Source organism: Lotus japonicus, chromosome 6, assembly GCF_012489685.1.
Source record: "Lotus japonicus ecotype B-129 chromosome 6, LjGifu_v1.2".
Classification (NCBI taxonomy): Eukaryota; Viridiplantae; Streptophyta; class Magnoliopsida; order Fabales; family Fabaceae; genus Lotus; species Lotus japonicus.
In genome coordinates, this window is record NC_080046.1 from 22,518,836 (window position 1) to 22,541,725 (window position 22,890).

The 22,890-nt window shown below is 34.4% G+C and overlaps 3 protein-coding genes and 2 long non-coding RNA genes across 12 annotated transcripts; 3 read left to right on the plus strand and 2 right to left on the minus strand.

The window, feature by feature from the left end:
* The first annotated feature begins 3,151 nt into the window (after positions 1-3,151).
* Positions 3,152-6,411, plus strand: LOC130725109 (protein FAR1-RELATED SEQUENCE 5-like). Its single transcript, XM_057576363.1, has 3 exons — positions 3,152-3,389; positions 3,490-3,595; positions 5,448-6,411. The coding sequence occupies exons 1-3, from the start codon at positions 3,152-3,154 to the stop codon at positions 6,409-6,411; spliced, it is 1,308 nt and encodes a 435-aa protein (XP_057432346.1).
* Positions 6,412-6,485: 74 nt separating this feature from the next.
* LOC130725110 (protein FAR1-RELATED SEQUENCE 5-like) lies at positions 6,486-7,963 on the plus strand. Its single transcript, XM_057576364.1, has 3 exons — positions 6,486-7,703; positions 7,780-7,836; positions 7,922-7,963. The coding sequence occupies exons 1-3, from the start codon at positions 6,486-6,488 to the stop codon at positions 7,961-7,963; spliced, it is 1,317 nt and encodes a 438-aa protein (XP_057432347.1).
* A 158-nt stretch (positions 7,964-8,121) lies between these two features.
* LOC130723298 (uncharacterized) lies at positions 8,122-9,799 on the minus strand. Its single transcript, XR_009014255.1, has 2 exons — positions 9,560-9,799; positions 8,122-9,204 (listed from the first exon to the last, which is right to left on the minus strand). It is a non-coding gene; the product is annotated as an uncharacterized LOC130723298 (long non-coding RNA).
* Positions 9,800-14,750: 4,951 nt separating this feature from the next.
* On the plus strand, positions 14,751-22,706 carry LOC130722535 (oil body-associated protein 1A-like). The gene is made up of 3 exons (XM_057573283.1): positions 14,751-15,056; positions 21,302-21,705; positions 22,474-22,706. Exons 1-3 carry the CDS (start codon positions 14,923-14,925, stop codon positions 22,656-22,658), a joined length of 723 nt encoding a protein of 240 aa, XP_057429266.1. The 5' UTR covers positions 14,751-14,922; the 3' UTR covers positions 22,659-22,706.
* On the minus strand, positions 15,459-19,445 carry LOC130722536 (uncharacterized). 8 transcript variants are annotated; one of them, XR_009014005.1, is made up of 9 exons: positions 19,041-19,445; positions 18,805-18,882; positions 17,233-17,472; positions 16,948-17,143; positions 16,712-16,805; positions 16,532-16,633; positions 16,105-16,187; positions 15,850-15,889; positions 15,459-15,659 (listed from the first exon to the last, which is right to left on the minus strand). It is a non-coding gene; the product is annotated as an uncharacterized LOC130722536 (long non-coding RNA). The 8 variants fall into 8 exon arrangements; XR_009014006.1 differs by having other exon boundaries at positions 15,836-15,889; XR_009014009.1 differs by lacking the exon at positions 16,105-16,187 and having other exon boundaries at positions 15,836-15,889; positions 19,041-19,444.
* Positions 22,707-22,890: the final 184 nt, after the last annotated feature.

Below are 22,890 nucleotides of genomic sequence, written 5' to 3' on the forward strand. Positions count from 1 at the left end.
AAATGATAAAATAGTTATGGTTAATGGCAATGAATCATCAAGGATGTGGGTGTTTTATTTCAAAAAAAAATTACATATATGTGCATCTGACATTTGTCTTCCACAGGTTTTTCATGTTTCAATGATGAGCAAAGTTCAAGGGAGGAGGCTAGTAACCCGATACATGCGCTCCTCACAGGAGCCTTGAATGTGCTGCAAGTTTCAGAACTCAGGTACACCGGTGTGTTGGGGAGATGCGAGATGGCCCCAACAGGCTATGTAGGAGGCTACACGGATGGAACGACGAGAGATTTGGACAATGAGTTCACCCGATACATGCGTTCCTCACAGGAGCCTTGAATGTGCTGCAAGTTTCAGAACTCAGGTACACCGGCGTGTTGGGGAGATGCGAGATGACCCCAACAGGCTATGTAGGAGGCTACACGAATGGAACGACGAGAGATTTAGACATTGAGTTCACCCGATACATGCGCTCCTCACAGGAGCCTTGAATGTGCTGCAAGTTTCAGAACCCAGGTACACCGGCGTGTTGGGGAGATGCGAGATGGCCCCAGCAAGCTATGTAGGAGGCTACATGGATAGAACGACGAGAGATTTGGACATTGAGTTCATTGGCGGCTTCATAAGTGACCATGATGGAATGTTTTTAGGAGGTTTAACAGAGAAGTTAGATGTAGTTGGAGGTACACAGATATTCGAAGTGGAGCTTTGGGGAATTTTTAAGTTGTTAAAATTCATTCAAGAGAAAGGCATTAGAAAGGCAATTGTTTATTGTGACAAAGATAATGCTGTGAGTTTGGTCAACGGAACAAAGATTAACCGCAAAGTTGACCCAATTGTTCAACTTATAAAAAACCTCATCAAGACACCTGATTTCAAGTTCATTGTCGAAAAGATCCAAGGTGACACCAACTTTGCTGCACATCTTTTGGCCAAACAGGCGGTGATGTCAAATGTTGACCACAAAGAATATCGTAAGTCATCCACTGGTGAGATTGCAGATGTCCTTGACAAGGACCGCAACGGCCATGAGTATCGCATCGAAAGGAAGAAGAAGAATAAGAAGGGAGGAAAGTCAGGAAAATGAGGGGTAAGTGGTCTAAATACTTGATTGGTGCAAAATTATGTGATCGTAATAGTGGTATGTTGCAAGTAGACATGTTTGTTTTGTTTGACATTTTATGTTATGTGAACTGAGGATGTGATGTTTTAATTAAAACTTATGCTTTAACTACTTATGTTAATCGGAAGCAGAAAATTTATCTACTTATGTTTTAACTACTTACGTTTTCATGAACACCTTTAATCGGAAGCAGAAAATTTATCCCATAAAATTTATCACATAGTAGTTAAAGCATAAGTTCCGATTACATACTTCCGATTACATACTTTGCTCAGCATATATGTGTTATATTTCTAAAAAAATCGAAAGTATGTAATCGGAACTTATGCTATAACTACTATGTGATAAATTTTCTGGGATAAATTTTTTACTTTCGATTAAAGGTGTTCATTAAAACATAAGTAGATAAATTTTCTGCTTCCGATTAACATAAGTAGTTAAAGCATAAGTTTTAATTAAAACATCACATTCTCAGTTCACATAACATAAAATGTCAAACAAAACAAACATGTCTATATGCAACATACCACTATTACTATCACATAATTTTGCACCAATCAAGTCGTTGGACAACTGACCCCTCATTTTCCTGACTTTCCTCCCTTCTTATTCTTCTTCTTCCTTTTGATCCGATACTCATGGTCGTTGCGGTCCTTGTCAAGGACATCTGCAATCTCAGAAGTGGGTGGCTTACGATATTCTTTGTGGTCAACATTTGACATCACCGCCTGTTTGGCCAAAAGATGTGCATCAAAGTTGGTGTCACCTTGGATCTTTTCGACAATGAACTTGAAATCAGGTGTCTTGATGAAGTTTTTTATAAGTTGAACAATTGGGTCAACTTTGCGGTTAATCTTTGTTCCGTTGACCAAACTCACAGCATTATCGCTGTCGCAATAAACAATTGCCTTTCTAATGCCTTTCTCTTGGATGAATTTTAACAACTTGAAAATTCGCCAAAGCTCCACTTCTAATATCCGTGTACCTCCAACTACACCTAACTTCTCTGTTAAACCTCCTAAAAACATTCCATCGTAGTCACGTATCAAGCCACCAGTGAACCCAATGTCCAAATCTCTCGTCGCTCCATCCGTGTAGCCTCCTACATAGCCTGCTGAGGCCATCTTGCATCTCCCCAACTCGCCGGTGTACCTGGGTTCTAAAACTTGCAGCACATTCAAGGCTCCTGTGAGGAGCGCATGTATCGGGTTACTAGCCTCCTCCCTTGAACTTTCCTCATCATTGAAACATGAAAAACCTGTGTAAGACAAATGTCAGATGCACATATATGTAATTTTTTTTTGAAATAAAACACCCACATCCTTGATGATTCATTGCCATTAACCATAACTATTTTACCATTTCATGGCTAGTTACAGTAAAATACAAAATACTAATAAAAGTGATAACATCTGTTATGTGGCGTAGAAAGTGTCAACATAGCCATGAAGTCCACGACGCAAAAAGAAAGCATTTCCATTCGGAAAACATACTTGAAGTTTCAACTAATTGTAAGCAAAACTAAATACCATGAGATAAATTCACCTAAGGATTCAATGCCCAAAATGGTATTTATCCAGATCTACCAAAAAAAAGTTTCAGATAAACATATATCATTTTTTATATATATGAATAAATAGCACAAGCGGTGCCAAAACAAACTGTACAGACCCAAGTATCAAAGACGAAACAGAACAGAAACAAACAGGGGAGAAATAACATGGAAGCCAACCAAAACCCCACCCGCATAGGAAAACCAACGTTTTCTCTCACAACACTGTCTATCAAAATAAACATAGCCAGGAATCAAAGGAGCTTCCCTGAACTGCTATCTTCTCTTTTACTACCATTTTGACAAGTGCTTCGTATGATCCACCTTCTTTTTCATGAAAATCTCTGAACAAATAGTCTTTCAAAGTTTCACCTTTTCCTTGATGGATGTCGAATAAGCTAGCCGAGGTGATCTGATGAGTTTGATTTGCCGAAAACTTGGATAGGAAGCGCTATGAAAAATTCTTAAAGTTGACGATGGATCGGGCAGGTAGACTGGCGAAGCATGTTAGTGTGGCCTTTTTCAGCATTCCGGGGAACATCTTTCACTTTAGTTGCTTAGATGCGCCGTTGATCAACATTTTGGTGTTGAAAATAGAAAGGTGTTCACGAGGATCAGTTGTCCTGTCATACGAGTCAAAGACTAGAGTCATGAGGTTGTTGAGGATTGTCATCGCGGTTAGAGCCTCGGAGAAAGGCTGGAACATAGTGACTGGTTAGGTTGGTTGGTCGACTCACCTCTGATCTCTGCTGAGATCCGCCACCTGAGCTTGTAGTGCTTGGTTCTATTGGCGTAATTCATCCAATCTTGCAAGTTGTGCTTGCATGTCCTGGTTCTGTTGGTGGAGCTCTTCCATCCCGACCATCTGGGCTTGCATCACTTGCATATGTGGCTGCAGTTGGGTCATCAACGCGTTCATGGTATCCTCCGTTAGTGGAGTCGGGCCATTAGAGTCATTGGCGTGAGATTTGGTCTCCACCATGCTCGTCCAAGATCGATAGAAAGGTCAATGTACCATGAGCTCTCAGGAAGTGTTTTACTGAGGCCCCACGGTGGGCGCCAATGTTCTGATATAATAACCTAAGAGCTAAACAGATGAGCAAAGGACTTAGTTTATTTTAGTAGGTAGCAGATGAGTTCCATGGTGGGACGGAGATCTCCCTTTTATAGTGAATAAACCCACAAACCATAGATGGGAGGTTATTACATTATTGGTTGACTTATAGGCAGATTGCGTCAATCATGATATTGTCTTACTACACGGTTGGTTGACTTGGAAATACAAGGCGTCAATCAGGGTGGAGTCTTAACTTCTTTCCTTAGCCACGCATGTGATTGGAGGATGTTCAATCGCTTAGCTGACGATCATCTCTCTTTTACATATTATGGGCTTGTGCTTTGGTCTTCCAGGCCTGCAACCCAAGTCTCATCCGGCTGGCCTATGTAGTAGAGCTTAACCGTCCAACCTACTAGTGAAGAGTTCAACCATCCAACCTATTGGTGAGGAGCTCAACCATCCAGCCTACTAGTGAGGAGCTCAACCGTCCAACCGACTAGTGAGAAGCTAAACTGTCCATCCTACTAGTAAGGAGCTCAACCGCTCATCCTACTAGTGAGAAGCTCAACCGTCCATCCTACTAGTGAGGAGCTCAACCCTCCAACCCACTAGTGAGGAGCTCAACCATCCAACCTACTAGTGAGGAGCTCAACCATCCATCCTACTAGTGAGGAGCTCAACTGTCCAGTACAAAATCTTTGACGACCCATTATTCACTCATTGTGAATACTAATGAGACCCGTATATATACCACCATTATTTTTATCAGGTCACAAATGTATCTCTTCTATGCTTTGCCACATTCAGGGACTAAACTGCCTAACATTTGCCAAGTCAGCATTTAACAGTCATGTCATCTTCATTAGTTGATCGAAACCGTCGGAGGGACTAACTTGACTAACATTTGCCACATTAAAGAACCGCGAGCTAGACTTTTAAAGTTTAGGGACCAACTTGAAGCGCCTGCCACTTCTAGGGACTAAAATGAGTATTTACCTGTAAAAATTTAGTTCAGTGATCAATACAAAAAACTCACTATAATTCAGGGACAAAAACATATTCAACCCTTTCTATTACTGTGTGGATCCTCTGCTGCAGCTAGTCTCTAAATCTCTCTCATGCAACATTTTGGGCTGTTGGATTAATCTAATGGTCAAGATATTTCAAGCATTAAAAAACAGATTTAATTATATTGAAGTCACGCACGTGAGTTTTTGAGTGAGGGTTTGAAGCCCAGGAAGAGGACGTGATCGAGGACGTGATCACCATAGGCGCGAATACGGAAGCACGTCAATCTTAGAAACTGCACAACAGCCGCCGGTAGCTTTAGAATCATTCCCTAAGTCCGCCAAGAAAGTAGCCAAGCACCACCAAGCGACCATACCAGCATCACGGTGAACCCAAATTTGCCCAGCACCACCAAGCGACCATACCAGCGCCGAGCAGCATCACCCTTACGTTAACGGTGAACCCAAATTTTCCCAGCACCACCAAGCGACCATACCAGCGCCGAGCAGCATTACCCTTACGTTAACGGTGAACCCAAATTTGCTCAGCACCACTTGTCATCCATTATTTTCTGCGTGAATGTATGACTAATATATTCTTTGCTCTGTTTTTGTTTCTCTAATATATTTTATGATTTGATAATTAAGGGATGCATACCAAATTTATTCTTTCTTGTGCCATTATTTATCATTCTTAATTTGATATAGGATACAAGAAGATTGGAAGCCAAAAGTTGGTATGGTTTTTGACAGTGTTGAGGAGGCTTGGAAGTTTTGGGTCGAATATGGGAGAAGAGTTGGGTTTGGAGTGAGAAAACAATATGTTCACAACAACAAAGATGGTTATCCTACTTCTTCCAGGTTTGTTTGCTGCAAAGAAGGCTTGAGAAGGCCAGACAAACGAGACTATAAAACGACTCATCCAAGATCGGAGACAAGAACAAATTGTGAAGCACGGTTAGGGCTTAAAAGTATGTGTGAAAAATTAATCGTGCATGATTTTGTGGAGGAACATAATCATATTTTTCATCTACAAGAAACAACTCATATGTTGCCATGCAACCGGAAAGTTTCAGAAGTTCAGTGCTATCAAATTGATTTTGCAGATGATGCTTGTCTACAACAAAGAAAGTCATTTGAATTGATGAGCAAACAAGTGGGAGGTAGAACAAATTTGGGGTATACGCGACTTGATCAGAAGAACTATCTTAGAAAAAGAAGGCAAAGGAGTTGGGTAGATGGGGAAGCCGGTTATATATTGCAGTATTTTCAAAGCAAATTGGTTGAAAATCCAACTTTCTACCATGCTTATCAGTTAGATGTTGAAGATCAAGTCACCAATGTATTCTGGGTAGATGCAAGGATGCTTATTGATTATGAGTATTTTGGCGACGTCGTTTCTCTTGATTCCACATACTGCACAAACAACTCGCATAGACCACTAGCAGTGTTCTCAGGATTTAACCACCATCGGAAAGCAATCATCTTTGGGGCCGCATTGTTATATGATGAGACAACTGAGTCATACAAGTGGCTATTTGAGACATTTCTAGAGGCACATAAGCAAAAAAAACCTCAGACAGTTTTTACTGATCAAGACCAAGCAATGGGGAAAGCACTAGTTGAAGTCCTTCCTGAAACTTTCCATGGCCTATGTACCCATGGCACTTGATGCAAAATGGAATCAAACACTTAGGAAACTTGATGAAGGGTGAATCTCATTTTCTTAAGGACTTAAAAAAGTGCATGTATGGCTATGACTATGGAGAAAAATTTGAGGAAAGTTGGCGAGCCCTCCTTGTAAACTATGAAGTTCAAGAAAATCCTTGGTTGCAAAGATTGTACAGTATTAAGGAAAAATGGGCATCTTGTTACATGAAGAATGCTTTCACATTGGGGATGAGAGGCACCCAACTTAGTGAAAGTGTGAATGCGGATATCAAATTTTTTATCAATGTGAACTTAGATATTATAAAGTTTTTTAAGCGTTTTGAGGATGTGGTAGAAGCAAAGAGATATAACGAATTGAGGTGTGAATATGAAGCTCGCCAAAAAATTCCAAGGCTCAAGAATTCGTATTCTTGTATTTTGCAACAAGTGTCCAACCTTTATACTCCGGCTATTTTTGATATATTTCAACATGAGTATGAGTTGTTTGAAGCATATTTAGTGAAGAGTGCGAAGAGAAATTCATCATCAATAGATTATGTTATTGACATGGTGAAGGATTTAGGAGAGTGGCGAGTGTCCTATGATTTGGATAAGAAGTCAATTTCTTGTTCTTGTCGTAAGTTTGAGACACATGGCATATTATGTTGTCATTGTATAAGAGTATTTATTCTTATGGATGTGAAATTAGTGCCCGAGCAATATATCTTGAAGAGGTGGACAAAGTTTGCAAGAAATGGTATTTTTCCTAGTGATGGTGTTAATCATACAGAAGAAGATGCTCATCGCACAACAACAGAATGGTATGGGGAGATTTGTCCTCGCCTTATTCGGATAGCCACTGAAGCATGTAGAAGACCAGAAACAAGCATTTTTCTTAGAAAAGTTGTTGGTTTGTTGGAAAAGCAAATAGTGGAGTTCCAAAATAAGGAAGTAAGTACTAGCGAAGTTGATGGGTTCCTTAGTAAAGTTACTGAGATTACAAACACCAAAGATAGTTCAACACAAGCAAAGGAGATTTCAAACACCAAAGATAGTTCAACACAAGCAAAGGAGATTACAAACACCAAAGATAGTTCAAGACAAGCAAAGGGATTCAAGAAAAAAGAAGGTAAAAAAGGTTCAAAGCGCATGAAAGGTCAACTTGGTAAAAGAAAGAAAAATGGTGACTCAAGTTCTTCACAAAGTCAACAAGTTGCATATAATCAAAATGTCACGGCAGCTCAAGTGCAATTCGAGGTTCCAAATACAAGTACAATAACATGGCTAAATGATGGATACAATCAACAATCTTTGGTAAGCTAATAACATTCTGATTTTGACAGTGAATTGAAAACATTTTGGTGATTAAGTGCTCTTGTTTTGACTGTAGGGAAGCAATGACGCTTCAAGACAACTTCGAATCAATAGTTTTACAAGTTTATTGATGGTAAGCTTTAAAAATTATGTAAGCATCACTTCCTATTGATGATTTACGTTCATATATTAACTTGTATCTCTTAATTGCATTGTAGGCAGAAGCTGGTGAGGATATCACAACTTTAGACAACCCGTAAAGAAGTCAAGCAAAAGCTAGACAATTGCTTTTTGGTCTTGTTTCCAAAAAATAGTGTTGGTGGAAGTTTAACAGCAAGTTTGTGTGTTTTTTAGCATGTATGTGACACATGTGATGTAATTTTGCTCCAATTTACTAAGACAGAAATGACAAGAGAGATTTGAATCAAAATTTCTGCTACATTTTATTGCAAAGAGAGCTTTTGTTACATCAATCCATAAATTTCAAGTACAATAGTTCAGACTCTAATGCTGTTAAAAGCAGCTGCAATAATAGAAGTATTATAATTTAGCTATGACAACTTTTGTTACATTAATGCATATATTTTGAGTACAATAGTTCCTACTCTAATGCTGTCCAAAAGTAGCTGCAACAATAAAAAGAATACAATGTAGTTGTAACACAAACTGGAAGCTCTTTGGAACCTTTCCCGTGAAGCTCTTTTAAGCTGAAGGACTGCAATGTTCAGTGCTTTGTAGAATTCATGTTTTGAATCTGTTCCAAATGAGATTCAAAAACTCTAGATTTGTCTCAAAAAAATTTCAATGTGTCACAAATGACAGGAAGTGCAAGGCACATTTGCTTTCTTTGATCATCCTCCTTTTGACTTTCTTAAGCTAATTATTGACTTAAACCATGACCTGAACCCATAGCAGATGTAGATCACTCCATTAAGTGCTATTAGTCTTTGGAGGAATTCATGCTTCCAAAACTCTTATAAAGAATGTTTCTTGAGTAAGCTTTTTGCCATGAATCAATGAAACATTGTGCTTAAATTTACAAATATACTGCAAGTTAGAAAGGTTGAGCACTTTCTAGGAATTAATAGGAAATCTGAACCACCAAACTCTAATACCTCAAAAAGGCTAAATCTTTATTCTTGGTCTTCTAAGTATAATTCCAGAAGCAAGACAACAGCATAGAATTCCAGAAGCAAGACAACAGCTTCAAAGACAGCATAAATGCATTTGGACAGTCCCAAAAACCAGCAAAAAACAGCGTAAACAGCAGCATAAACAGCAGCAGTGACAGCAGGATCAACAACAACAAGGAAAGCAGCTAGACAGCCACAACAGCATCACAAACAGCATAGAATTCCAGTAACATGACAGCAGCACCACAAACAGCAAAAATGCATTTGGACAGCCCCAAAAACCAGCTAAAACAGCAGCAAAAACCAGCAGCTGAGCAAGGAGTGCAGCTAGACAGCCACAGTAACACCACAAGACAGCAAGAATGCATCTGGACAACCCCAAATACCAGCAAAAACAGAACATACAAAACATGATGAAAATCAGTAAACTTCACATATTGAAGCTAATTATAGCTATTAAGTTGATACCAAAAATTCAATTACACTGAACTATTTTCCACCCAAAGCTCATCCTGTGATGCACCTAACAGAACATACAAAACATGATGAACAATTCAACTGCTGAAAAACAAAGAATGAATAGGCTCAATTGCATAGACCAGTACAAGGACAAACCAATGTAACTCTAACACTAACTCAAAATCAACATGCAAATGGGTTTGCCCAAAAACGCACAAAAAGAAAAGAAAAAATTCATATTGGGGGTGAGAATGCATGACATACCAGAGAAGGTTTAAAGAGGACCTCTTTTCCTTCAACTGGATGAATCTGCTCGCCGCTCCAGAACAGATTCGATGAGGTTCGTTGCGGTCTCGATGTCGATGGGGTTCTTCACTCCCATGTCGCGATTGCAAGACAAATTCAATGAGGTTTGCTTCCTGCGATGTCGCCGCCGGGCCAGAGGTTCATTTCGGCGTTTCCGATGATGCGTCCCGGGCAGCGAAGTCACGTGCGTGACTTTAATTTGATTAAAACTATTTTTAAATGTTTGAAATATCTTGACCACTAGGTATTATACCCGTGCGTTGCACGGGTTTACTTACAACATTTTTTAACATTATATAATAATGATTACAGTTTAAATTATTACATAAATATTAAAATAGTTTTTATTTTAAAATAAAAAAATAATAATTGTGTTCATTATTTCAATAATTTTGAAAAAAAAAATTTAATAAATAGTATTGGAGTTTTCATTATAAATAATTAATATTACTCGAATTTAATGATTAATATTTAATAATCAGCATTAGATCATTTTATAAATTTAATTATTTATTTATTTAATAATGTGAAAAATAATACAATCCATTTGAAAAAAGATTAAGCAATAAGTTTTTAATGCCATTGAAAAAGTTATTTTACCATTTTTTGTACTTTTTACGGAGAAAGTCATTTTTGGAAAGGACAATCACAATTTCCCCAACAGGTTTACACATGTTAGATCATTTTATAAATTTAATTATTTATTTATTTAATAATGTGAAGAATAATACAGTCCATTTGAAAAAAAGATTAAGCAATAAGTTTTTAATGTCATCAAAAAAGTTGTTTTACCATTTTTGTACTTTTTCCGGAGAAAGTCATTTTTTGAAAAGGGCAATCACAATTTCCCAAACAACTTTACACATGTTAAAATCGTGAAAAATAAAGTAATTTTTATCTTTTTCAACTACAATAAGATATACATTAAATAGATTAAAAATTATGTAATAAATTTATATTGATTCAACTTTGGTCTTAACTATTTTTCTCTATTAAGCTTGCTCAAAATCATTTTTACTAATATATAATAAGATCATAAAATTATATTGAGATTGTTTCTTCAAATAAAACACACATACGTTATAGTTTTTTTTGAACGTTACGTTATAGTTAATAGTAAATACCTTATAGCATCATTTAAAAATTTAAACAATTTTATCTAAATTATTTATTGATAACATTATTTTGTCATTAATCAAGTTTAATTTTTATTATTTTTCCTAATGCGAAATTCAAGTCGATTTTTAAGTTTATGACCATTATTATTCAATTTAGGTAGTTGAATTACTTTTGACAAATTTTTCAGTTTTTAATTTTATTATTTAATATATTAATTACAAAGAAATTTTCTATTGCTTCCTTTATTTTAGAACAAAGGTAGGAATATTTTACTGCTTAATGTATTTAATAAAAAAATTATGATAATTAAATTAAAAAATAAATGACTATGACTAATAAATATTTTTTGAAATATTTTTGTATCTAATTAAATATTTTATTAAATCATTACACTAACTCGTATTAACCTCCCTACCTGAAATAAAAGTGAAGTTTTTGTTTATTAGAGTGTCTTGTTTCGTTTTTTTTTTCCACACTTTTTTAGAGAACTAAAGAGTTTTGTTTCAGTAGTCTTTTGTCATGTTCTATTATACCTTATATAACAAACGTGTAAATTAGTTGGTAGTTGAATAACTAATTAATTTGAAAATATTATTGATCAGGTTTTAGTTTAGTTTAATGTATATAATACTAATGATTTTTTTTTGTTTTTTGGTGTATTTATAAAAAAAAATCAATTTAATTATACATTTTAGTAGGTGTTTGAATAGCTAATGACTTAGGCAATTTTATTCATTTTTAATATTTTAATATAATTTATTTAATACAAAGGAAAATGTTAATACAGAGGTTCAAAGTAACTTTTAATTTTACATTTTGTGGGTGGTGTAAAAAATAGTAATAAGTTTTTTTTTTTTAAATTCCTCAACTTATGATGAATAGTTATTATTAAATTAATTTTAATTTTAATATATAAAAAATTAGAAAGTTTTACTATTAGAAAGAAGTATAAAAAATTACTATTAACTATGTAATATAGTTATTAGTGTAAAGTTAGTCAATTTCAATTATTATTATTACCTAAAAATTTCCCTCATGTAGTAATTAATAATTAAAATTTAAGTAATATCAATATTTAATTTAAAATATGGGAAATTGAAAAGTTTAACAATTACTAATTAAAAATTAATAATAAGTGGATGTAAATTAAAACTTGAATAAAAATTTGTTTAACTTCATTATTTAATGCATTTAATACTTATAGCTCAAGTGAGCTTTACATATCTATATATATATGTAAAGCTCACTTGAGCTATAAGTGTTAAATGCATTAAATAATAAAGTTAAAAAAATTAAATTTTTATTCAACTTTCAATATAATGTAACTTTTGAAACATCTCTCAATCTTTTTGTTTTTTGACTTTACAAATGCCAATATGATGTAATCTTTGAATTAAATTATAATTTTTTTATTAAATACATTAAATATAAAGATTGAAAACTGAAAGAAATTAACTAAAGACTATTTAGCTACCTATACTAAATAATACAAATATTTCTTTATTTTAGGAAAAAAATCATCAAGTATAAAAAAAATACATTAAATCATATGGCAGTACTATATATTAAATAGTAAAAATAGAAAATACATTAAATAATAAAAACTCATGTTTGTGTTAATTGTATTATCGATTAATTATAAATTTTAGTTACTTATAAGAAAATAGTTTATCCAATATTAATTTAAAAAAATTAGAATATTAATTATCAATCATAAATTGAAGGGGAGAAAATTAATATAAATTAAGTAATATTTTGATATACAAAAAATATTGAGAGTTAAAATTAATTATAATAAAATAATATTTATTAAAAATAATTAAGAAAAAGTAGTCTTTAAATAAAAAGTGGAACTCTATCGGTATTTACCGTTAACTATAATGTGTGTGTATTCGTTGAAAAAATTCTTAAAATATAATTTTTGATTTATTATATATTAGTAGAAATGTCTTGAGAAAGAATAACATAGTAAAATAACTATGACCAAAGTTGAATAAATTTAAGTCTAATAAATAATTCTTTACACTAAAAAATCATTTCTTATTATAAAAAGTTAAAATTATTTTATTGTGGATATAAAGTGTAAACAATATGTCATTATAAATTATTTATGATATTAAAAACTTAGTACTTGAATATATTTCAAATTCACATAATGAATTTCTATATTTTCAAATGAATAAAATATTAAGACTACTTCAATACTAATTATTTAATATCAATTACTAGAGTCTGGAGAGAAATGCACGCGTGTGTAATAACAAAGTTATTTCTCTTCAACATATATGAGACTATTGCTTGGTTTGTGTGTTTTGGTGGGTCAAGGGGAAGTGGAATGATTGTCGATATGATTTGGAGCAGTTTGCTAGAGGCTTTGAGCGTATTAAATGGCCATGAAAACAAAAGATGCCACGAACAATGTATTGGGAGTCACCGTCAGCCACTGTTTTGAAGTTTAATGTGGATGGGGCGTCGAAAGGGAACCCAATGGTGAGTGGTATTGGCATGGTTTTGAGGGATCAAGAAGGGGAGGTTTCAGGTTACTTTGCAAAAGGAACTAAAATGTTGTGGGCTTTTGACAAAGGTTCAAGTAGTGTTACATGCTTTGTTATTTTTCCAGCAATTTAAATTTTCAAATGTGGTGGTTGAGAGTGATTACTCCTTAGGGTTGGATGAGTGTCTAGGGGAGATAGGAGGTCAAGGAAATTGGAACATATATTTAATCATATAGATCATTAGATGTCTATAATTCAGTGTGTTGGTGTGGTGCATGTATTGCGTCACTCTGACAAACTTTTTGACAAATCAAGGGTGTGGTAGGGAACAACAGATATGGGTATGTTGTGATCAAATGCAATTATCTAAATGAGAAGGTTGTTCTCATTTTTATTGTGTTTCAATACAGTTTTCTTTTTAAAAAAATATCAATTATTAAATTTGAATAAACTCGAATTCTATTCAATGAAATGTCTCACCTCCATTATTATTTAATTTATTATATTTTATGATTACACATATTTTAATATTTATATATTTATTAAAACTATAATAATCATATATAATTTTTAAAAAATTATAAATAAACCCGTGCAACGCACGGGTCTAATTTCTAGTATATATATATAGATTAGGCCAACTGTTCTATTTCTATATATCTCTTATTTTATCGTTTGGTTTTTGATAGGGATGGCAATGGGTCCAATACCCATTGGGTACCCGCAAAAAATATCCACAATGGGTAGGGTAAAAACCCGCTAGATGGGTATGGGGTTGGGTATGGGTAAATACCCGCAAAAATTAATAGGTATGGGTGCGGGTATGGGCACTATAGTACCCAACCCGCCCCATACCCGCACACATATTATACATATACATACACATAATTAGTAGTATATTTTAATAAACTTAAAGTATAACTTCCTAACTTCTTTTAAAAATACGTAAGTGAAGTCTTAATATTATATATACAGTTCATAATTATTTTAACTTATTTTTAAAATAAATTATTAACCGACAACTTTAGGAGGTTATTAATAATCTAAATTTATAAATTTAAAGCTTCAACTCTCGCTTATTTTTTTATATAAAATTTATACCTATTCTAATGATTTTACTTCTTAAACATTCGGATGATCGTTTGTATTTTTAATTTATGATTTTTATTTTATAATAAAATTTATATTTTGATTTTTTAATGAAGAAAGTTAAATTCTCGCTCGCTAAATTGTGGGTAACGGGTAAGGGTACGGGGACGAACATTCGTGTTGCTACTCACGCGGGCATGGGGACTAGTACAGGTACTTTTTGAAAACGTGGGTATGGGAATGGTTACTATAGCACCCTACCCTCCATAGTTTTTTAGTTGATTTTGCCAAGTTTAAATTGGTCAGATGCTGCTCTTCGTGCAAAAGCCACGTCAAAAGCCGCACAACTCGCGAAGCTTGCCACGTCGAGTATTTCCTCATCCACGCGTAAAGCTGCATGCCTGCAATGCAGTCATATACTATGAGCAAATTCCGTTGGAAATTACACCTATCACTCACTCTTCCATCATCATTCATGGTCTACCTATTTAAATTTATGCAATCTATATTCTATAGAGTATACTAAGAAGAAAGAATAGAAGATATATTATCCTCAAATAATTATTGCTCTTTAAACTCTTCAAGAATCAAGCTTGCTAGCTAGAATAGAACTTAAAAATGTCGACGAACGAGGCCCAACATGAAGTCCCTGGGAAGCAAACGAAAACCACCGGCACCTCTATTCTTGAGACCGCAACTGCTGCAATCCAAGGCTTCGCTCCCATCAACAAAATCCACCAACATCTTTGCGCGTGAGTACACTTTGATGAATATATATATCATTTTGATCTATTTTTTAAATGCAAAATGTTGATATATTATTGTGTTAATCCTGCTATTACAACAAAAGAAATCATGATAACATCATTTTTTGTCGCTAAGAGTTGAACACTAATAGTGTATCCGACATTTTGGGGTTGGTGGAAAGAAGCCAACCGGCTTAGGAGCCTACCACTACAAAAAATTTGCTATTTAGCGGGGTTTTTTTTCACATTTAGCGGCGGTTTTTAACCCCCGCAACTCATTTAGCAGGGGTTTTGAAAACCCCTCCTGATAGACTCGCCACGCGCACTCCGCGGCGGTTTTTAACAACCCCTCGGACATGGAATTACTTAGCGGCGTTTATTTAGCGGGGGTCTCAAACCGCCACGAATTGTTTTTTTTTTTTTTTAATTGATCAAACAACTTTCTTACCATGACCTCAAACAGATCAAAAATTTTATGAAATCATTAATTCATACAATATCTAAAATAACACTAACAAAGTGCACAACCACTTAAGATCTAAAATAACAAACACTCCATGATCCGCTTGCTTCCAAATCTGTCGCAGATTCCCTTTCAGTATCAATTACCTGAAATAATAAAAATTAAACATTAATTTGACATCAAAAACTAACTCCGGGAAAGTAGGATGGTTGAGGAAATCATATGGGATAAATGACTATATGGGATAAATGACTGTTTCACTTGTAATGTGTAACTTTCAAAAAAAGAAATTCAGTGAGGATTAGATGTTTAAAATGCCAACCATTTCAATCTTACATTGGAGCTATGTTGGTTGAAAAGAGCATGGTGTGGATCCCTGAAATAACAGATTTCATCATTGTTTGATTTAATTTAAAACTCTCATTTGTAAGAGTTAATTGCTAACACAAGGTGTGTTTCTATTTATTTGAAAATTGATCATTATTTACATATGTCAAGTACAGATTTGCTAATTAATTTAACTTAGTCAGAGAAATTAATATCATGCTTCAAATAATTTGTTGACAATCATAAGAATTGAAAATCACATACATGTGATTCAGGAGCAAAGAAGCGAGCCATTTCTTCAGGTATCCTTCCTTCCTTCATTATAAGGTAGGCCTTAAATGCATTCTCTAAATTGTAAATTTTTGTCACTAATCATGTAAAAATCTAGCCTCAAACCAGAACTTGAAAAACAATAATGCATTAGAAAGAAAGAAAGATTATTCCTCAGTTTATAAACACATGACCTGAGGAAATAAGTAGACTAAGTAGTGAATACTAAACATATACTTTTCAGCAACATGAATGTACAGTTAAAGAATCATGTTAAACTAACAGCTACCAGGGAAATTAGCAACATGAATGTAAAGCCAATGAATGCACTCACATAATTCCAATATTCACACAGTCAAAGTCAAAGAATATGAGTAATTAATTAACATCAGATGACTCAGCAGAGTCAAGCTAAACTTACCACTACACCCTTCGCTGCATCATTGACAAAGGATCCATCCTTTTTCGTATGAGTTAGAATATACATTTGTGCACGACTTGGTAGCTTCCCAGTTTCTAAGAACTAAGATAGAAAAATTAAAGTTAAATAATCATTAAAAAGTTAGACAAATAGTAGACATGTAGAGGTTAGAGTCATTACTATCTCATGTCTTCTTCTTGAGTTAGCTTTAGAACCACCGGTGTGTGGAATCACTTGCTTGCTTCGGTTTTCTTTATTTTTTTCTACAACGTTCCTGTGAAAATAACAAACTCAAGTTAAACAGCACATTAAACCAGATGTAAAAACCAAGGAAATGAAGCTCACATAAACAGCACATTATACCAGATGTAAAAACCAAGGATTTCAAGTAGAAATCAAGTTATTCAAACATGTACCTGTGTAGATGGTTTCATACGATATTGGACAAAGCGAACCCACTGATCTTTGTCTATACCATTCGGCACATTTCTAATGATTTCATCTATGGTTTTGGTTGGAATATTAAATTCACTCCACAAACGTTGCTTATGCGCCGACCACTTCTTCCCCATACTAATTTTGCAATATCTCTTTGCAAGGGCTTCAGTGGTCCTAAAAGAAAACCGAACTTTTTAATATGAAATTCACATGTAAGTATAAAATTTAATAAATTATAAGTTAGGTGTGCATAATTCTTATACCTTTATAATTGTTGTAAAACAGTCATTAAAATAATCTTCAGGTATGCCTACTTTCCCCCCGTCCATCTTTCAAAATCAATTGGAAACAAATTGCAATCACATGCCAATATTCCCAAAAATCCAGCAAGTAGACCTTGTGCATCACCATATGCTGAGTCTTGCTCATTAAAATCAACTAAAATGCGTAGCCCACTAGGCAAGTTATTGACATAGCCTTTCAATACTCTAATCTCTACATAGCTGCAAGTTCAATTATCAACTTTAAGATAGAGTAAAACAAAGTCAGGAACATGGAAGAAGTAACAATAGACTGATCTATATTCCTCCCTACAGTGTTTTACGTGTGAATTAGAGATAAAGCACCACTAAGAAAGAATAAAATATAGGTCCTTGTTTTATGGTCAAAGAATATACAGCTCCAAAATACAATAAGGAAACTATTAAGTACAAGACAACAACATCAAGACTATAGTTTTGATTCTCATACATATGTAACAAGGAGTCATTCTGGTCATTTAGACATAGATTCATAAAACATACAACTCTGTTTCTGTCTCATTCATCTCAGACAGTCTGCCAAAAGCCCCACCACATCATCACAAAACAAACAGTTGTGACATTCTGAAGCCATAAACAAGGGTAGTGGTTTTATCTGAAAGTTAGATTCATGTTACAGCAAAAATCTACAGCCATATAATACCAAATTTTTGGTGCACATACAGCTAATAATAAGTAGAACATTAGAGACAGTGAGTAGAATATCTCAACTTCCAATCTAATTCATTCCTGCCAAATCTTCAACAGCAAAGCAACAGAACACAATGGTCAATAAGTGGCCCATTCCAAATAGAAATCTACTCAAACAATTCAGAATTAGCTTATGAACTTCCTGCATAATCTGGTCTTGTTTCTTACCCTGACAGATAACACCAACCATACAGCAGGTCACAAGAAATTAATTATAAAAGTCGCTTGTATCTTGGAGAATGAATAAAATATTTTTACTTTGTACTAATTAGAAACTGAAAATATTTGGATTTAGAGTGGTTGTTTTAAGATAATGGTTGGTCAGATAACTTCTTAGATGTTGTGCTTGTGCTTTGATATGTTCGTATGAACTGTAGCTATGAATCCCATTCCTTGGCTGGTAGCTATGAGTCAATTAATTCACTCACATAACCTGTATTATGCTTATTAACTACATAATTCACCAAATCAATTACTACTAGCATTGATAAGAACATACCACAGTACTCTTTAACTTCAATTCCAGATCTAATTGACAAAGCATATTAACCTCATATTCACACAATTATATAACATCATCAACTAAGCAATAATCACACCCAACAACTAATTTTCCCACATATATAACATCTCAAAGCCATGCATGCAACATTACTCAGTTTCATAATAAACGTCGACACACGCTACGCCTACACATGAGAAACCAGCAGCCTAGAAACACCATTTTAGATTCAAAAGCTTACACAGGAGCTATTTCTACCCTATAACAGAGGTTCTACGAAATTCAGTATTATCATCATCAACAACAACAATTATACAACATACCGTTGAATTGAGTCCTGGGCGATGAAGATAGAGCAGCAAGCAGACAGAGAATCCAAACCCTAAGTATCAAGATCGGAACTGGCCAATCCAAGCGTGAAAAAAAATCAAAAAAAAAGGAATGAGGTTCTCAGACACATATAGCAAGTGTCTTCAATTCACAGACACATACAAATGCACAAGCAAGTAATAGAGGTGTTAATCATGGAATGAGGTTCTCAAAAAGCAAGTAATTGTACCTGTTTGTGAAAACCCCAATCTCTTCGTTGCCAATCCTGAAGCGTTTGCAGAAACCAGAAGATCGAACCGATCTGAACCTGAAGCGTTTGGAGAAACGAGATGATCTAACCGACCTGAACCTGAAGCGTTTGCAGAAACGAGATGATCGAACCGATCTGAACCTGAAGCGTTTGCAGAAACGAGATGAAACCAAAGTGGAGATCGAACCTGAAACGTTTGCAATCGAGAAGAAGAAACGTGAAGAGGAACGCGAGAAGAGGGAAAAAGCTAGGGTTCCCAAGGAAGAAGAAACCTCAGTGAAAGAGTTTTCGCCATTGGAGCATAGAAGAGAGGAATAAGAGCTAAGGGTTTTCGAACGAGACCTGGGTTTCTATTTTTCAGAAATTAAAAACAAAAAGGGTTTAGAATATTTCGCGAGTTTTAGCGAGGGAATAAGGGGATTAGCGAGGGTTTGTGGAAACCCCCGCTAAATAACCCCCACTAAATCACCGCTTTTTTGTAGTGTACGACTTGCCTTTTCAGAGGCCTGCCCTGCCCTGACTTGTTTGTTAAAAATGTTGGGCTTAGAATTTTTAAAATGTTTGATTGATTAAAAAGGTCATGTCTAGATTATAAAAAAAACATATTTGGTTTGATAAGCCGACTTGTTTATATAATATTTTTTTATTAATATAAAAAATATTATTTGAGGACAATGATATACAAGTTTTATTATTTTATTTGAAAAGTAAATGTAATGATATACAAAAAGTAATATTAGTTCGCAGGTCTATTAGCTCGTGGTCTATTAGTTTGCTGGCATATTAATGATCTTCTTTATTTGAAATAGTCTTTTAAGTAGACTTGTAAGTCAGGTAGATGAGCTTTTAAGTAGGCTTGTAAGTCAGGTCAACCCTTCTAGGCCTTTTAACAGGCCAACTCACGATATAAAATTCGGCTTGTTGTAAGACCGTACCACAAGTTAGGCTTGGGTTAAAAAAGAGAATGCAGGCCAACCAAGCACATTAGCTTGGTTTATTTGCACACCTACCTACATTAATAAGTGAGGATGTCCACTAATAACATCATTTTTAAAAGATAAAATAAAAATATGATTTTTTTACCACTTATCTTATCCTTTATAGGTCCATTTTTAAATAAGGTGATTCAGACAACTTCATTATTTTTGTATTCAAATTGTTAAAATTTAAATATCATTTATTTTTTAAAGTTCACCATTAAGTTAAAATATTAAAAAATTATCTAGAGTTAAATTAGGAAAACCCTCATTTAAATATATATTTTATATATAAATTGATTTTACTTAATTTTTTAGATTAAGAAAAATAAATTTGTAAAAGAATTTATCCACTTTTTTAAATTCCTCTTATTTAATTTTTTATGAATTTGTCTCTCCAAATTATTATTTCAAAATTTTGGAAAAAAAATATAGAATGATCCATTGATATTTTAAAATAACTTAATTATGAGCAATTGTTTTTCATACAAATGAATTTATATATAGGAACGGAGAGACAGTAATTAAATACCTTATATTCAACTGCCTACCAAGTTATTTATAAAAAAGAAATGCCTACCAATTCTGATTTTTAAATTGTTTTATGCTTTGAGTGTCTAACGCAAATTTATGAAATAAATGAACATAAGAAAATTTAAGATATAAATGAAAGATAAGGAGAGATAGAGAAACAAAACTCACATATGAAAGAATTTGATAGAGTTTCTACCTTGAATGAAGTATGTATAAGGGAAGTTTTTGATAATGTTTGTTGTATATTTTTTGTGCATAGGAAAATTAACGTTTGTTTTATTGAACGAACATGTATTTACTTATTCTTTTTCACTAAGTAAATTATCCAGTTTACATCTTGAAAATATTTACTATTAAACAACATAACTAACATGTAAGATATATACTATCATGTTTTTCTCGACAACAAAAAAAGATACATACTATCACAATTTAAATGAAATTAACTTAATTCATTCATATATATAAAAATTGAACAACCTAAAATCTCCGTGCGTTGCACGGGTCATCACACTAGTATAATATAAGAGAGATAGACAAACAAAGTGAATTAATTATGTGCGGTTGGGTACTTGGGTTGGTTGGTTTATTCCAAAATTTGGATTGTTAAGAATGTCTCCTGTACAGTTTTTAGACAGACAAAGTGAATTAATTATGTGTTCATGTCATCCGTTTCTATTATTTCACGGGGTGTGAAGGAAAAATGTTCCACTAATTGCTTTAATATAGGTTTCACTTTTACTCTCACGACATGACCCGGCAAGTGGAGGCACACCACTACTGCAGCCACCAGAATGAGGAGATGAGGCAGTGCCTCATCTACGACAGCCCGAACAAGAACGCACGCCTCATCGGGCTCGAGTACATCATCTCAGAGAACCTGTTCTTGACCCTGCCGGACGAGGAGAAGCGCATGTGGCACTCTCACTTGTACGAGGTCAAGAGCGGCATCCTCTTCATGCCGAAAGTCCCCGGCCCCATAGAGCGTCAGGACATGGAGACAGTGTGCAAGACTTATGGTAAAGTCTACCATTTCTGGCAAGTCGATAAAGGGGATGCTCTCCCACTCGGGTTGCCTCAACTCATGATGGCTCTCACTAGAGATGGCCAGGTTTATGATCACCTCGTCCAAAGTACGTTACATATTCCCTTTTCCATGCTTTTCTATAACTATTTACACGCTATATGGCTTAAATAACACTCCATTTCAAACATTCTCATGGAGTACATTAAAAATCTGGGTCCCCAAAAGAAAATCCTAAAAAGAGTGTTATAGTAAGTGGTGTTGGCACTCCTTTTTTGGCTTAACTTAAATATATTCTGAAAAATACTAACATACTCCTGGTATATCACTTTCATTTGTTGATATTCATCTCGAGTCCTACTTTCAGTTATTTCGTGCGACAAACATGAACTCCAATTTCGACAAAGTGAATATTGGTACCATTCTAAATAATATGTAAGGTCCCTACATTATTTGTTTGGTTTTTATTTTTTACTCCATTCTCTGTATTTTCAAAATATTTCATCTTTCTGTCATTAAGAAGACCAATCCCAAGAGAAGAATACAATTCCTAAAGACTGAAATGAGAAAAATGAGAACTTACAAGTCCTCAAAATCATATTTCAGGACTATTTTAAAAATAATTGAAACAAAAATTGATTTTCAATGTGTTGGGGGAAAGCGATTGCAAAGTTCCATCATAAGCTAATACAGAAGATTTGGACACAAAATATTTATCTTAAAATTTAAGGCATTAATCACATTACTTTTATGGTCTTCATATTACTCATTCTTAACTAATGTAGAAGACTTAAAGACAAAAACTATTTATAACTTTAATGATTAATTGGGCAAGGATGTTTGGCATTCCTTTTGATTTTAATTGCTATCTATGCAGGCTGTGCGGAGCGTATGGGGGTGGACTTTGAGAAACAGAGAAAGGACAGGGAATACATGACAGGGCCTACACATGGAATTCACCCTTTGGCAAATGCAGGTGGTAAGGGCCTTGAGACTCGACTCAGGGAGGTGGAACTGAAGCATGATGAACCTCCCAGATCCGCCACAAGGGTCTTCGTTTGAACATAACATGTTATGACTTCTGTCTGTATATAATATAATAAGCTCCCTTTGGAGGACATATTTTACAATAAAATAATAGCTCTCATTCAGCAGACTATGATTTAGACATATTATATAAGGTTGCTTACCTATGGCTACCCTTTATTGGCTATACAATATATAGATGTATCATCCTCAATGTGTTTACAAATGCACATGTACTCGGATTATGTTCCCTAGTTTGCAGAGGATT

Coding starts and splice junctions, on each gene's coding strand:
- LOC130725110 (XM_057576364.1), top strand. CDS start 6,486: ATGTATGGCTATGACTATGGAGAAAAATTTGAGGAAAGTTGGCGAGCC. Junction 7,704..7,779: donor GATACAATCAACAATCTTTG/GTAAGCTAATAA, acceptor TTTTGACTGTAG/GGAAGCAATGACGCTTCAAG. Junction 7,837..7,921: donor GTTTTACAAGTTTATTGATG/GTAAGCTTTAAA, acceptor ATTGCATTGTAG/GCAGAAGCTGGTGAGGATAT.
- LOC130722535 (XM_057573283.1), top strand. CDS start 14,923: ATGTCGACGAACGAGGCCCAACATGAAGTCCCTGGGAAGCAAACGAAA. Junction 15,057..21,301: donor ATCCACCAACATCTTTGCGC/GTGAGTACACTT, acceptor GCTTTAATATAG/GTTTCACTTTTACTCTCACG. Junction 21,706..22,473: donor TTATGATCACCTCGTCCAAA/GTACGTTACATA, acceptor CTATCTATGCAG/GCTGTGCGGAGCGTATGGGG.
- LOC130725109 (XM_057576363.1), top strand. CDS start 3,152: ATGGATCGGGCAGGTAGACTGGCGAAGCATGTTAGTGTGGCCTTTTTC. Junction 3,390..3,489: donor AGGCTGGAACATAGTGACTG/GTTAGGTTGGTT, acceptor CAATCTTGCAAG/TTGTGCTTGCATGTCCTGGT. Junction 3,596..5,447: donor GGGTCATCAACGCGTTCATG/GTATCCTCCGTT, acceptor AATTTGATATAG/GATACAAGAAGATTGGAAGC.